Here is a 16525-nt window from a genome sequence, read left to right on the forward strand (position 1 = left end):
CTTTTGATTCTGATTCTACTTGACCATGAGCTGCACACTTTAAACCTTATGTACTCACCATCTTTTATTTGAATATTTTTGGACATAGAATTTGTTTTGGTTGCAATTTGTGAAAATGTAAGTTGGATTGTTAAACAACGCAATAAAAAAATCGCTATATAAAATCATAAGCTTTTACATATGTATTTACTACGCCACATTTGTATCTAATTTGGTGCCGTGACACTAGGATGTGTTCTTGTGAAGATGTTTTTAAATTAACGAAGTTGGCTAAAATTTTGAATTACTTTATCTTAATATAATGAAACCAGAACAACTACCACAATCAAAAAAAAATAAAGCAAAATAAATTAAGATCAAAAAATTATAAAAGTATAGGTTATGCTGAAAATTTAGACGAGGATTATATTTTTGTATTTGAGGGAATTTGGGAGTTATCATTTGAAGCTAAATCAGGAGTTATAGGAGTAGGAGACAAAGTTTTTATTCCCGGGGAAAACATAATAGAAGTGGGTACTGTAAAAGAAATAATTAGAGGGATAGAAGTCACTGAATTAAGTTCAACAGAAAGTGAAGGAATTACTTTGAAGGATATTAAAATTGACCATATATATCACGATGAAGTTGGGCCTAGTGAAGAAAGGGGTAAATTAAAATAGAATTAGATGTGGATGTTTCTGTTCTCGAGGAAATAGAAATCAACATGATTTGCTGTAGGAGGGTTTAGTGATTATGTTATTTGGTAAAAAGAAATGGCACAATTTTTAGAATTTTTTACAATTAGATGCCCGGGTTGCAATAAAGTTTTTGGGGAAGCAGAATATTTATCAAAAGATAATTTTTTTCATTTTTGTGATACTCAAGGAACCGTAATTATCGATGAGATAAGTGATATTAAACTAGGGCAATATGTTATAGATGAAACGAGTAAGACGGTGTCCATTCATTGCGATAAAGATTTATGTGATGCTGAAATAGGTTATTATTATATAGCTTTAACATTGGAGGAAATAGAGGCATTTGAAGGAAAATATTTAATATACAGCGAGTGTATTGAAAGAATATTGGTAAGAGATAATGAATAAAGAAATAAATAATTATTAACAAAAAAAAAAAAAAAGAATAAAGTCAGAAATTAAAACTATAATAGTGTGTGAGTATTGTAGAGAAATTTTGGATGTTAGGGAACCTTTATATTGGCGTAATAAATTTGATAGTGTTGATAAAATAATAACAGTAAGGGATACTACTGAAGACAGAGAATTAGTACATTGTATCAAATGTTTAAAAATAATTGGTTATTGTCGTAGAAACGTTTACACCATATATGAGCGTAATATATCTGTCTCCTCCAAGTTATATAAAGTTATTTCAAAACACGGTGTCAGAAGGTAAATAAATAAATAAATACAAGGAATTAGTTAAGGGGATATTAATTAAGAAACAAAACAAACAAAAATGGCCGAAAATCCGGTAATTGATGCAGCAACAATAGTACAAAATTTACAATTAACACTAGATCAATTGTCGAGTTCTATCTCAAATCAAGGAGTAGGTCACTTGATAGAACCCTTTGATGGGGCTTCTCACAAATTTGCGGAATGGATTAAGAGTGTTGAAAAATATAGCTTGCTCAATAGTTACAATGATATAAACCAGATAAAAATTGCGTTAATGACAGCAAAGGGGCCTGTCAGTGATTTTATTGTTCACTGGCAAAAGGATAATTCAAATAATATACAGACTTGGAATGCTTTGAAAGCTGAGTTAGCTGTTCATTTTTCAAATATTACGAGTCCAGAGCAAGCAACAAATCTGTTAAGGCAGATTAAACAAAAGCCCGGTGAGACAATTACTGCATTTAATCAAAGATTGCTTAATCTCGCATCAGAGGCATTTGCAGATGTTAGAATGGATTTAGCGGAAACAAAAACTCTCGTGGAGAGACAGTTAGTAAGCTATTTTGTAGACGGACTGTTAGATGATGGAATGAAATTTAGGATATTGAGAGAAAGTCCACAAACGTTAGATGCAGCTTTGAAAATAGCTATAGGGGAGCAAAATTTAAGAAGAAGATTCGTTTCTCGATTTTCTTCTAATGTGCGTAAAGAAGAGGACATGGAAGTCCAATATATGAAAACAAAAAATAAAGTATGCACAATATGCGGCAGACAGGGACATATTGCTGTTAACTGCAGAAGAAGGGAGATTAATGTAGTGACTAATGACACAAGACATAGAAATCAGCCTATCCGATGTTACTTTTGTAACAAGCTAGGACATATCCAAAGGGATTGCCTAAGTTTGAAAAGTGCTCAAAGGGGCAATTCGATGAATTCAAATTCACAAAGTGGCTACAGTAATTATAATCGACGTGGAAATTCAGGTGGTAATTTTGATCGGAACAAGGAATGGGATAAGCCGAATCGACAAAGTTTTCATGAATTCAACAGAACTTTTAGGACGTTTAATAAACCAAACACAAAAAACTAGAAAACTCTTCAAAGAGCGAAACCGCTTTGGGGAGAAAAAATAATTCTCAATATTCAGTCTACAGTTTAAATGTTTCAAATAACCCAAATTCTTGTCTCGTTAAAATACAACAAGCACAAATAAGAGCGCTTGTAGATACGGGATCAGAACTTAGTATAATTAATCAGCGAGTTTATAACAGCCTTAAGTATAAAACACCATTAAAAAGAAAACGCATAACATTGTGTTCTGCAAATGGTTCTAATCTAAATGTTTTAGGTGAAGTAGAATTAGATTTTAAAATAGCTGGCATTAGGTTAAAACACAGCTTTATCGTAGTTTCAGATTTAAATAGGAGTATAATCCTTGGTAGGGACTTTTTAGTTAAAAATGGTGTTAGATTATATTTTGATCTAGGGAAAATGAGAATACAGAATGCCTATGTTCCGTTGAAAATGATATTCACGTGTCAGCAGTATCTCGTTTAACAAAAACCATAGAGATAAAACCGAAAACTGTGTATCTAGTAGAGGCAAGGATAAAGAAAAATCAATATTTTAATGAGGAGAAAAGTTATGAAATTATGGAGTTAGACAGGGGATTTATAAGTGAACAGCCAGAAATTAAAATAAGCTCATCAATAATTAGATTGAATAAAAAACGAACATTTCCTCTACAGCTAATAAATCTATCAAATAAATATGTTCGGTTGAAAAGAGGTTGTATCATTGGAAAAATACAAGAGGTGAGCGTGGTTAACGCTATTGATTGTCCTCGATTAAACCCAAAAACCGAAGTTAAGTCGGATGAGGAATTCATCAAACAAATTATAGTAAATGATGAATGTAAGAAGCCAGTGACAGAGATGATTCTCAGAAATAAAAATGTATTTGCGTTTGATGATTCAGATTTACAATGTACTGATCTATTAGAAGCCGACATAGATACAGGTAACCATGACCCCATTAACCTGCGCCCGTATAGAATACCGTTATCACAGAGAGATAATGTTAGTGACACGATAGATGAAATGTTGAGTGCTAGAATTATCAGGCCAAGTTTTAGCCCATGGAATTTTCCGGTAGTTCTAGTAGAAAAGAAAGTAGATGGTTTAGGTAATAAACCGAAACCACGCATGTGCATTGATTTTAGGGCATTGAATAAAATAGTGAGAATAAAAAGTTATCCTATTCCACTGATTGATGATATAATTGGTAATTTAAAAGATAGTCAGTATTTTTCCTTATTTGATTTAAAATCTGGATTTCATCAAATTTCAATGTGTGAAAGTTCCATTCCGAAAACCTCATTTTCATGTTTTAAAGGTAAATATGAGTTTAACGTTTTACCATTCGGCTTAAAGAACGCACCTTCCATATTTCAACGTATGATAAATAAGTTGTTGATAGGGTATGAACATTTTACAACCGCTTATATAGATGACATATTGATTTATACAAAATCAACACTGGAAGATCATTTATACCATATCCAATTAGTGTTTGATCGGCTTTTACAACATAATTTGAGACTAAAATTATCCAAATGTAGTTTTGCACAATCAGAGACTAAGTATTTAGGCTTTATAATAAACACCAAAGGAGTTAAACCTGATACTGAAAAGGTGAACGCGATTAAATCGTTGAAACCTCCAGCGAGTGTAAAACAAGCACGCAGTTTTTTAGGTCTGACAAGTTGGTATAGGCGTTTCATTCCAAATTTTGCTAAAATAGCCGAGCCGATCATCTCGTTGACAAAGAAATATGCACGTTTTAATTGGGATGAAAACTGTCAAAGAGCATTTGATTATATGAAGGATAGTTTAACTGTGGTTCCATTGCTCGCGTACCCTGATCCAAACAAGCCTTACATTTTGTATACTGATAGTTCAGATACATGTGTAGGTGCAGTTCTAGTACAAAGTTGTGAAGATGAAAAAGAGTGTATACGAGGCATTTCCAGTGAAAAACCAATATACTTTTTAAGTCATAAAATGTCGCAGTCACAAATAAAGTCATATTCAACTTCAGAGAAAGAAGCTTTTGCAATTCATTATGCCCTGAATAAATTACATTATTATTTATATAATGCGAAATTTGTAATAAAAACAGACCACCAGCCTTTAAAATATTTGTTTAGTGCGGAACAGAAAAATAGAAGAATTCAAGCCTGGGCGTTAACTATAAACTCTTATGACTGTGAAATAGAATATTTGAAAGGATCAGAAAATGTATGTGCCGATTTGTTATCTCGATCGCCGCCAGAAAATGAAGACACCACTGTTGAAATCGCAACTTTAAATTCAAATAAATTTAATCCTGAGGAATTTATAAATGTCGAAGTCCAAGAGGAAAATAATGACGAACGCCCTACGTTACCCGACTTTGATATAAAAGATGAACAACAGAAGGATTCAGATATAGTAGAAATAAAAACAAAATTAACAGATGGAACAGCTGACAAATCGTTATATAATAAATTCATCGTAGTTGATGACATTCTATATTATATTTCACAAGTAGATGAGGATCCAATATTAAGACTGTATGTGCCAAAGCATTTGAAGCAACATGTGATTAAACAGTACCATCATTCAAATGGGTATATGTCAGTAGGAAAAATGTTCGATGCTATAAAATTAAAATATTATTGGCCAAATTTATATAAGGAGTTAGATGAGATTCTAGGAGAATGTGTTACATGTAAAGTAAGAAATATGAAACAACAAAAAGCACCGATACAAGATACAGATATCCCACCTTATCCTATGGCAAGTGTCTCTTTAGATTTATCGGGACCTTACAAACAAACGTTGTCAGGAAATAAATATATTGTAACTTTTATAGACAAATATTCAGGTTGGCCGGAGGCATTTCCAGTGCCAGATAAGACGGCTGACAGTATCATAAACCTTTTGCTAGAAGAAATAATACCTAGACATTCATGCTTATTATCAATTACTACAGACAACGGACGAGAGTTTGATAATAAATATTTTAAAGAAACTCTTGAATATTTAAATATTGTTCATATTAAAACAAGTTTCTATCACCCCGAAGCAAATAGTAAAGTTGAAAGAAGTCATAGGACTATGCATGACCTATTAGCAAAAAAAATGCAGGAAAATATTGACACATGGGATATACACTTGAATAATATATTGCTAGCAATACGCACTAATGTTTCGAAAACCACAAAAATGTCTCCATTTTTTTTGTTATACCATAAAGACCCAGTACTCCTTTAGACAATGTGTTAAAACCCAGAAGAAAATACGAAGGTGAGGAATTCCATAAAATCGCGTTAGAAAATCAACACCGTACGTTTATGACACTTGTAAAGAACACGAAAGAAGCGAGGCGTAAACAAATACAGTCATAAATAAAAACAGAAAGGACGTAACACTTAAAGTAGGAGATCCTGTATATTATCGAAATCATGCTAAATCCAGCAAACTAGAAAATAATTGGCTGACCCATCACATTATAGTTAAACAAACAACACCAGTATCCTTTTTGATAAAAAATCAATTAACTAACAGGATAATAAAAGCGCATGCAAATGATCTTAGATTAGCAAATCTTGAATGGCAAATAAAGCCACAACAAGGACGAATATTACGTAAAGCAACACTTGCAGAATCACCACCGGAGGATAGTGATAACGAAAGTAATGATTCAGACAGTAGTCAAAACACTATCATTTATGATTATAATGAGAGAACTGATATCCCAAAATTAAACGAACCAAATCCAAATTTTGTGAATAATGATAGCGAAAATTTGATTGATAATGAAGAGGAAAATCTAGCTGATGAGGAAGAGATAATGGATTATGAATCCAACCAACCTACCACTATGATAGGTACATCAGCACAAGAGGATAGTATTATGAAAACGTTTAATAAACGTAAAGTCTTGGACGATTCAGATCAATCTGAAGATGGCATTCCTATGTTCGAATTACAAAAACGACTTAGAACAAAAGCTTATAAAAACACAAGGAGCAGAAAAAATGTTCATGAAATCCAGTGTAAAAATAAACCAATTGCTGATTCGACTCGCAAAGTCGATGATATTTGCAAAGTTATAAAGACTGTATTGTCAAATATATAAGAAACTACGAATTATAATCAGACTGTATTGTCAAATATATAAGAGACTGAATATTTTATTTTAAAAGGTTTCAAAGTGAATGTAAAGAAAATAATACCGGTTTATAAAATAAGACTGAAAAGTCAGACAGCTGATAATGATTGTGACACAAGCGGTTAGCTTGTAAAGTATCAGTTTAAAAAAAATTAAAAAAAAAAGGAAAATGAGAAGAATATTATTTTCTTAAAGAAAGTACCGATCGGACGAGAAGAACGTTGACGAAGCATACAAAAGAATCAAAATTTTGATCTTTTATGTTATGATTTATAACTGTACAGTATTAATGATACCTCTATAAATATAATATTTATGAAGTTAATATTATGTACTACTAATAACCTTGAGTTATGAATGGTATTATTTTCTTAAAGAAAGTACCGATCGGACGAGAAGAACGTTGACGAAGCATACAAAAGAATCAAAATTTTGATCTTTTATGTTATGATTTATAACTGTACAGTATTAATGATACCTCTATAAATATAATATTTATGAAGTTAATATTATGTACTACTAATAACCTTGAGTTATGAATGGTGTGATTTAAGTTGATGTTTGTACTTGTCCACAGGTGGGGCACGAACCATCATTCGGTGTTCATTACCCTTTACCTTTCCCTGTTTCTAACCAAAGCTATTGTGGTCAAAGAAAATGTTGTGTTTGACAAAGTAAAGGAAATCAGTTCCTCACGAAGTTCATGGATCATAACGTTGGTCCTAAGTTTACAACCATATGAAGATTTAATTAACGATTTCTCTGAGAAGGCGTCACAGCTAGAAAAATTAGTTTTCGGGGCAATAAAAAGTGACGTAGGAAGGATGCAACCACAATATCGGGTTCATTTTGAATTTATCAAACAAGAACTGGAGCATATAACAAACATGAAATACGAAATAACAAATAGTTTTCAAAATTACAAATCTTTAAATCAAAGGAACAAGAGATCATTGCTTCCCTTCGTAGGCAAGGCAATGAGTTTTTTATTTGGTACTACGAGTGAAAGTGATTTAAGAAATATTCGGAAGGCGATGAAAAAGTTGAAACAAAATCAAAATAAAATCCAACATATTGTTAAAGAAAGTTTGTCTTTCATTAACATGTCGCATGCAGAAATAGTTAAAAATAGAGTGAGAATTAATAAAATAAATGTTGGACTTGCTCGACTATATAAACAAGTGAATCAAGGCTACAGTGAATTAAAGAACGATTTGGGAGGTTTTAAAAGCTTTGTGAGTGTCTATATACAATTAGACAAAATTGCTAACGACATTCGTGAAATGATGTTAGAAACAATAGCACGTTTGGAAAATTTGCAATTACAGATTGCTGTAGTGTCGATGGGAAAATTATCTCCATCAGTGCTTCCACCAAAGTTACTGATAAATATGTTAGTGGAAATAAAATCTAATTTGCCATTATCATTAACGTTGCCAATAGATCCATTGACACAATTATGGAATTATTACAAAATATTGTCATGTTCAGCAACCTTTGAAGACAATAATCTTTTGATTGTGATTTCTGTACCACTAGTAAATAATGGAAGAAAAATGGAAATCTTTGCGGTCCATAATTTACCAATCCAAATCTTAATATGCTGTCACAAGACACGAACACTTATCAATATAATTCTAAGTCTATGGTTGCAAAATATAAACTAGAAGCTAATGCTATTGCGATCAATAAAGAGAAAACTAAATACGTTTTGTTATCTCGAATTGAAGCGGACACGTGTGCAAAACCTGAATTGCCGTATTGCGAATTCAAAAGTCCGATCTACCCCATAAATGTTAGTAAATTTTGTATTATAGCGTTGTTTTTGGAAAACAAAGAAAATATTAAAAAGCTTTGTAAGGTAACTGTAAGTTCTAATGAAAACCTTCCACAAGCTAAATATATCTCTCAGGGTCTGTGGATTGTAACGTCAGTATTTCCATTGCGATTTACAATACTTTGCGAAGACAAAACGATTAGTTCATTTACATTACGTACAAAACCTCCACTTGATGTCGTAAAATTGCCTTTAGGATGCACTGCTAATAGTGATTATGTTACACTTCCCTCATATTACACAATGAACTCCACCATTAATGTACGAGCAAATTTTTCAGCACTCAAAATGAAAATTTCTGGTTCATCCTATACTTTGTGGGAGCCTCTGAACAGGGTGATAAATAAATATAATCAAACATGGGATATAAAGAACTTGGATAACGTTGCTGACATTGACATGTCTAGTTTGATAAATGATATAAATGCAATGAATGAGACCACCATTCGTGAAGGGTTAACTTTGTGGAAATTAGTTGCATTATTAGCAGGAAGTATATTAGCTGTCATAATAATGGTTGGAATAGGCTTGTTAAAACGGGATATAATTGTGCCTAAAGTCTTATCATGGTTAGAAAGGGATTGAGTAAGCGGGAAAATTCAAGTTTGAACTGAAGTAATGGCGATGTCAAAACAAGACACACTTGGTGAATCGGAAGTGACTGAAACGCTAATGACGGCGACAACGACAGAGGCAACTCAAACACAGCCACAACAGAGGTCGGGAAATGTCCTAATCCCTTTGGTCTATCCACGAATACATTAAAATGGAGTAACAATCTCGGCTAAGCCATTGATACGTCCAGAATCAACACAATCTACAGACTACAAATACACAGCAACCTCAATTACATCGTACCTTTCAACTTATACAAACTTGACAGAATTCATAAAATAATATCTGTATCAACACAGATTTCTTCCATGAACCTTTTTATATTTACATTCTTTATTGAACAATTGGATTACTTGTATTTACTTCTACGACAACAATACCCAACGATGTACGATGTCAATAATTACATAAACGTTCAAGATACGATTGTTTTTACAAAAATGATGTCCAATTGTGAACAATACTACTTCCTTCATATACAGTGGTGAGCGTATTCAAATTTAAACTTATGTCAATATACAAGTGTGCAGCACCCATATCTACAACTTATAAACATTGAATATTATAATAAAGCCTGTCTTAGTATCATTGTAAAAGATAAAGGCTATATATGTATATAAGACAATGCAGGAAAAAGTATCGCAAAACGCCACATGAGCGATTTCCTTGGATTCATTATCGTATGATATTCAACAACCTGCGTTCAAATAACGAAAATATTGTTGACCTTATTCGACCCTACTACATATACACTACTAGAACTACGTTATAAATCTAATTACATCATCTACCTGGTGTTTGGACTCACGTCACCCACCGGTACCTACAGATTACATCATCTACCTGGTGTGTACTCACATGCCACCTCATCAAAACTCGATCAACAAACACAGACAATTACAACACACGACCTCTGTCGACTACTACACACGAACTCTGTGTCAACACATGCCTGAGTTCACAACTTTCTTTTGACTTGCTGGATAAGTCAAACTTCTCGCACACAGTTAATCTTGAATTTTTTACAATTTCATCTACAATGAGACTCAACGTATATACAAGACAACCACAAATATCTACGAGGAGAATCGACCCAGATGCCGAAGATGAATGGATTACAGCGACGTCACAAGACCAAGAAACAACCCAACAGGTTAAGCATACGTTTGCTACCTGTAGAGTCTTTTTTCGTCCCAATTCAAAAGACTCGAACAAATACAACACACTAATTGCAAAAGTTGGTCACTTTAGTAACAGCCCACAATCACATACTATGTTAGATTTTACTTATTTAGTTATTTACACTGTACAAAATATGAATAAGTCGGACAGACTATGACTGATTATTTACAAACACTAAATATGTGATGTGAACAAGCCGGACAGACTATTGTTTGATTATTTATTCAACGCTAAATATTTGAATGTGAAGACATTATTGTGATAATTCTAAGACATTTACAGAGGAAAAAGTTTTTAATTAATTACCAATAAATAAAGTGAATTTATGACACTTGGGCTATTCAGTGACCATAACACACACAACAATGCAACACGTAGACTAGATACAATCACCTCAACTCTTATAGTTGATATATTTTTTTCATTACATGAAAACTCATTCTAAATGGAGACAATGACTTAATGAACAATTACTGACAATTTTTACAGGATGACCATTCTCAAAACGAACGGATTACTGAGAAATGTGACCTCTGATGGATGACCACAAAGAACAATTTGATATCAATGTAGTTGTAAACTACACCTTGATGACTTAAAAAGCTTAAAAAATTGAAACATCAACAATGAACAATGAATGATAATAACTTCAACTTGAATTTTAAAATGATGATAATGCTATTATTATGATTTATTTTTAAATATTTTTTTTATTACTAATTGAAATGTAATCCTTCGTATATGGATCTAGATGTCTATAATACATTATTTGTACCACATATTATAAGTAGGAATTAATGTAATAATGTTGTTTAAATGGAATCATACAATATAAGGGAATATACAAGGTACTGGTTTTGATGTGTCAGGAAATGAGTAGACATACATGGAAGCTGAGATTATCACCCATGTCGTATAGAGTTGAATTTGAGATTGAATAATTCAACGTGAGTATATCACAAATGGAAACTGAACCATCCTTTTTCACGCAATAATATTTATGTGTGATGGGAGATGACGAGAATTAAACACTTTTATTGCTATGAAGGTGAAATTTAAGGTGAAAAGATAATTTTTCTTTGAACTTTTAATTAATTGATATCTTACTGTCGATGTTGTAATACCTTAAAAGTATAATTGATAAATATATAAATGTTTTAATCAATTTTGGTGTTGGTAAATTTAAATTTTAATCACTTTTAAATGATAGATACCTTACTGTTGATGTTGTAATGTGAGAAAAAAAAATCTATAATCGATATATATCTATTTAGATGTTGTAATCAAATTTGATGTTTGTGAATTTAATACTTTAAAACCTATAATCAATATATATATGAATGTTGTAATCAACTTTGGTGTTTTAGAATTTAAAATTTAAAGTTTTAAAATATTTAACTGGTATAAGTATTTATCATTTTTTTTAAATAGACTATTTCTTACATTTGTTTATTACATTTTAATTCGACATTACATATATATTTAATCTCTTACTGTTTTTTTTTAAATTGAAATTGTTTTAAGACAATTTAAATTCTAAGAAAGGGGCGTATGTAAGAGAGTAAGCCTATGCAAAAGGTTATCTAAGACATTTGGTGCAAACTGTCAATTATATATCAGCAAATGGGTTTAGTGAGTACATAATGCAGGCATATCAGTTAAACTTGGTCCATGCATGATAGGTTTGGGCAGTTTTTATGTCAAAGTTACTGGACAGGTTATCATGTTGAGTACTATTTAATCAATCATTCTTAAATTGGTTTAGGGGTGTTGAAACAGGTGAAAGGGGCATTTATCAAAATAATGTTATATCATAAAAGGCGGGGTTTAACATCAATATGTAGGAATTGACGTTTCAGGTTTGATTATGATTTGGTCTTACTCTTAGGGGTTGGATTATAGACTGACAGGGAACTGTCAAAAACTGCAAGGGGGCGTGGAAACAATGGAACTGTGGGTAAAATTTTGATAGGGATAAAAGAGGATGTTTCGAGGAAAACGGGATCATTCTACCTTTTGATTCTGATTCTACTTGACCATGAGCTGCACACTTTAAACCTTATGTACTCACCATCTTTTATTTGAATATTTTTGGACATAGAATTTGTTTTGGTTGCAATTTGTGAAAATGTAAGTTGGATTGTTAAACAACGCAATAAAAAAATCGCTATATAAAATCATAAGCTTTTACATATGTATTTACTACGCCACATATTGTCTTTGTCGGAAAAAAATATAAGATCTCCTAACAGACGTCATGTCTCTAACATGTCTCTTTCTACATGTTACGTGTTGGTCAGGAACCCTCTGTAAAGAGCTTTGAGAACATTTGGTGGATATTGCTCTTATAAAAGCTCACGTTTTATATGTTCAAACGCAAATTATCACAAATAAATAAAATTGATGCCCTCATGTTTCACTATTTGTTTTATTTGTCTTTTCTTTGTAGCCACCCAATTTTTGCCGAGATAAGAATTGTCAGGCTAATATCTATGTTGAATTGACTGAAAAGTAGCCGTACTTAAAAAACAAACAAACATTTTAACCCCTCCCCCCCCAAAATAAAAACACCACCAACCCCCCCCCCCCCAAACCCCCCCCCCCCCAAAAAACAAAAAAACAAAAACAAACAAAACAAACAAAATCAAGCAAAACAATTAAAAAGCAAAGGAAAAGTAAAATCAAAAACATAAATAAAATCAAACGGCAACAACAACACACCAACACCAACACCAAATTGGCTCAATGAACCACAAAACATCGCTCTATGGTATCGTGTCAGAAAGTACTAGGTACCGTTATGTTTGTTCAAAGTAAAGAATGACCAGAAATATGAATTCTTGTATTTTTGCAACTTAACCTTCTTGCTAGCTATAGATGGTACGAAATTGACGTCACTCAGCTCTTTGTTATTGTTTTTAGCAAGCCATTTTTATGAATAGTCCTCAGTAAATTGTATTAATCAGATTATCAACGTTGACGGTTACAAATAGTTTTGTGTGTTAGTGTGTTGGCTGGCGAATGTTGTGAGTTTTTAAACTAAAGCCATAGAATCAATAGGAAAATCGTCACATTCATTACGATACACCAACATTTTTCTCATTCATATTTACTTTATAAATTACACAATTTGAAGAAGTGTTTTTAAAAAAATGAAAGTCTCGAAAGCTCAGTTGGTAGAGCACTCTCAAGACAAGCAAAGGGACCGAGATCGATCCCGGGTGCAGTCGAGGTTATTTCTGACCCCCCCCCCTCCCCCCTCTCCCTGTCCACCCAGCAGTGATTGGGTAGCTGGTTCTCTTCGATCTGACGGAAAGTACTTTGCGTTTGACTAGCGTCATAACCAAAGGTTAGCAAGCAATTGCTATTGTCCTTTTCACGCTATAGAAACCGGGATAAACTCCGGCTCCGTGGGCCTAACGGATTTGAAGGACTATTTGTTTTTTGTTTTTTTAAATATTTTTTTATAGTTCTAAGAATTCAATGGTACAGCTGCCGTTCTTGAATAAACGATGCATAACGTGCACTTAATTTTTGAGTTAGAGTTTTAAAAACTATTTTCATGTTGGATGGTTAGGACGTTTCGGGAATATCCGGAAAATGTTTGGTAAGGCGAGAGCTAAAAAAAAAAACCCCATACATTCATTCAAATATTAGAAAATGAATATCATGAATATAATTCAATTTTCTACATCTAAATCACCCCAACGAAATTAACAACTTTTTGTGGCGATGGTTTAATTATAATAATTATTATTATCATCATCATCATAATAATCATCATCATCATAATCATCATCATCTTCTTTTTATTTTCTTCTAGTTATTATTATTATTATTATTATTATATTAATAATAATAATAATAATAATAATAATAATATTATCATTATTATTATTATTATTATTATTATTGTTATTATTATTCATCTTCTTCCTCTTCTTCTTCTTCTTCTTCTTCTTCTTCTTCTTCTTCTTCTTCTTCTTCTTCTTCTTCTTCTTCTTCTTCTTCTTCTTCTTCTTCTTCTTCTCAATTATTATTATTATTATTATCTTTATTATTATTATTATTATTATTATTATTATTATTATTATTATTATTATTATTATTATTATTATTATTATTATTATTATTATTCTCATCATCAGTACTACTACTACTACTACTACTACTACTACTATTACTACTACTACTACTACTACTACTACTACTACTACTACTACTACTACTACTACTGCTGCTGTTGCTGCTACTACAACTACTACTACCACGACTCATAACAATACTACCAGTACAATTATCAGTATTGTTATTATTATCATTATTATTGTCATTTTTATCATCATATTTCAATTTACAGCATCAAAAATAATTAATGTTAAAACAATTACATGAAAGAAAAGAAGAAGAAACAAAAAAAGGAAGGAGAGGAATTGAGAGTTGTATATATAGAGAGGAGGAGGAGGAGGAGGAGGAGGAGGAGGAGGAGGAGGAAGAGAGAGAGAGAGAGAGAGAGAGAGAGAGAGAGAGAGAGAGAGAGAGAGAGAGATAGAGAGAGAGATGAATTAGTAAGAGGAGGAAAAAGATATGACTGGAACAAAGAACGCCATAGTAAGAAAGTGTAATAATAAAGACAAAGGCCAATATAAAGAACACCAATGTAAATAACCATTCCTTAGATCAATTGCTTACCTTTGAAACATGTTGAATATCACAGCAGTTTTTATTATAAATATAGTTAATTATTGTGTTCTTTCCAAATAATATAATACGTTCCTGTATTGGATATATTCCTTATAATTTCAGATTAAAGCTAAATGTCCAGAAAAATTATTGACTACTTCGACATGTGATGTCTCTGAGGCTTCCACTGGTTTATGTAGGGATTAAGCTATTGTGTTAAAACTTTCTCATCTAAACTATCTATCATGTCAATATAATATAATCCTTACTTATTGTTTTACGCTTCTGGATTCACGGCAAGAATATCATTTTATATAGAGCCAATCAATAGACGAGTGAACTAAATCAAACTCATTAAACTAGGTGTGGGAACTGTGAAGAAGTGACTACGCATGTCAACAGTTAGGAACTGACCAATGATTGACAGGCGTTCCAAGCTTCGCCCACGACAGAGGCGATTTGATGTGATTAATAATTTCACAGGTTGAATTTGTGGTTGAGGGAAAGGGGAGTGAGGGTGGGTGGGTGATAGAAAGTGTGTATCGTGTGTGTGTGTGTGGGTGTGTGTGTGTGCGTGTGTGTATGAGAGAGAGAAGGGGAGGGGGGAGAAAGAGGGAGATTAAGAGAGAGAAACAAAGAGAGAAACAAAGAAAGAGAGAAAGAAAGAAAAAGAGAGAGTGTGTGTGTGTGTGTGTGTGTGAGAGAGAGAGAGAGAGAGAGAGAGAGGGGGGGGGGAGAGAAAGAGGGAGTGAAAAAGAGAAAGAGAAAGAAGAGTGAGAATGAGAGAGAGAGAAAGAAAGAAAGAGAGAGAGAGAGAGGGAGAGAGAGAGAGAGAGAGAGGGAGAGAGAGAGAGAGAGAGAGAGAGAGAGAGAGAAGGGGGAAGAGAAGGAGGCAGGGGAAGATAATAATTCAGCTCATTCATAGATTTAAGAAAAAAGCGGAAGCTGGGGGAAGTATTTGGAATATTGAATTGCTGGATATAGATAGATTGCAATTCAATTTATTTACTTTTCGGCTTTCGCCAATAATTTGAAAAAGTTGATAACAGCATACATGAAAGAGGAGATAAGAGAAAAAAACAAGGTAAATAAAACCAAGACATGAAGGTAATACTACTAATAGTGGTAAACGATGGTGTAACCAAGACATGAAGGTAATACTACTAATAGTGGTAAACGATGGTGTAACCAAGACATGAAGGTAATACTACTAATAGTGGTAAACGATGGTGTAACCAAGACATGAAGGTAATACTACTAATTGTGGTAAACGATGGTGTAACCAAGACATGAAGGTAATACTACTAATTGTGGTAAACGATGGTGTAACCAAGACATGAAGGTAATACTACTAATTGTGGTAAACGATGGTGTAACACAAGACAGAAGTAATACTACTAATTGTGGTAAACGATGGTTAACAAGACTAATAATATACTAAAAAAAATGATTAACCAAACAATAATAATACTATGAATATTAAACATGTTAATAATAATACTATATTATAATAATAATAATGAATATAAAATAATAATAATATAATATATAATAAATGATAATAATAATAATAATAATAATAATAATA

At 32.4% G+C, this 16525-nt stretch overlaps 1 protein-coding gene across 1 annotated transcript in view; it reads right to left on the reverse strand.

Annotated features, from left to right (window-relative positions):
* The window catches only part of LOC144966686 (uncharacterized), a 35223-nt gene extending 19848 nt beyond the window's left edge, over positions 1–15375 (reverse strand). Inside the window, exon 1 of the mRNA XM_078903445.1 lies at positions 14947–15375. Coding sequence (XP_078759571.1) covers positions 14947–14957 — 11 coding nt within the window. The 5' untranslated portion in view covers positions 14958–15375. The remainder of the gene's footprint in view (positions 1–14946) is intronic.
* Positions 15376–16525: the final 1150 nt, after the last annotated feature.

The sequence above is a fragment of the Berghia stephanieae genome, chromosome 2 (assembly GCF_034508935.2).
Source record: "Berghia stephanieae isolate SIO BIC M18660-M18661 chromosome 2, UCSD_Bste_1.3, whole genome shotgun sequence".
In the NCBI taxonomy this organism is placed as follows: Eukaryota; Metazoa; Mollusca; class Gastropoda; order Nudibranchia; family Aeolidiidae; genus Berghia; species Berghia stephanieae.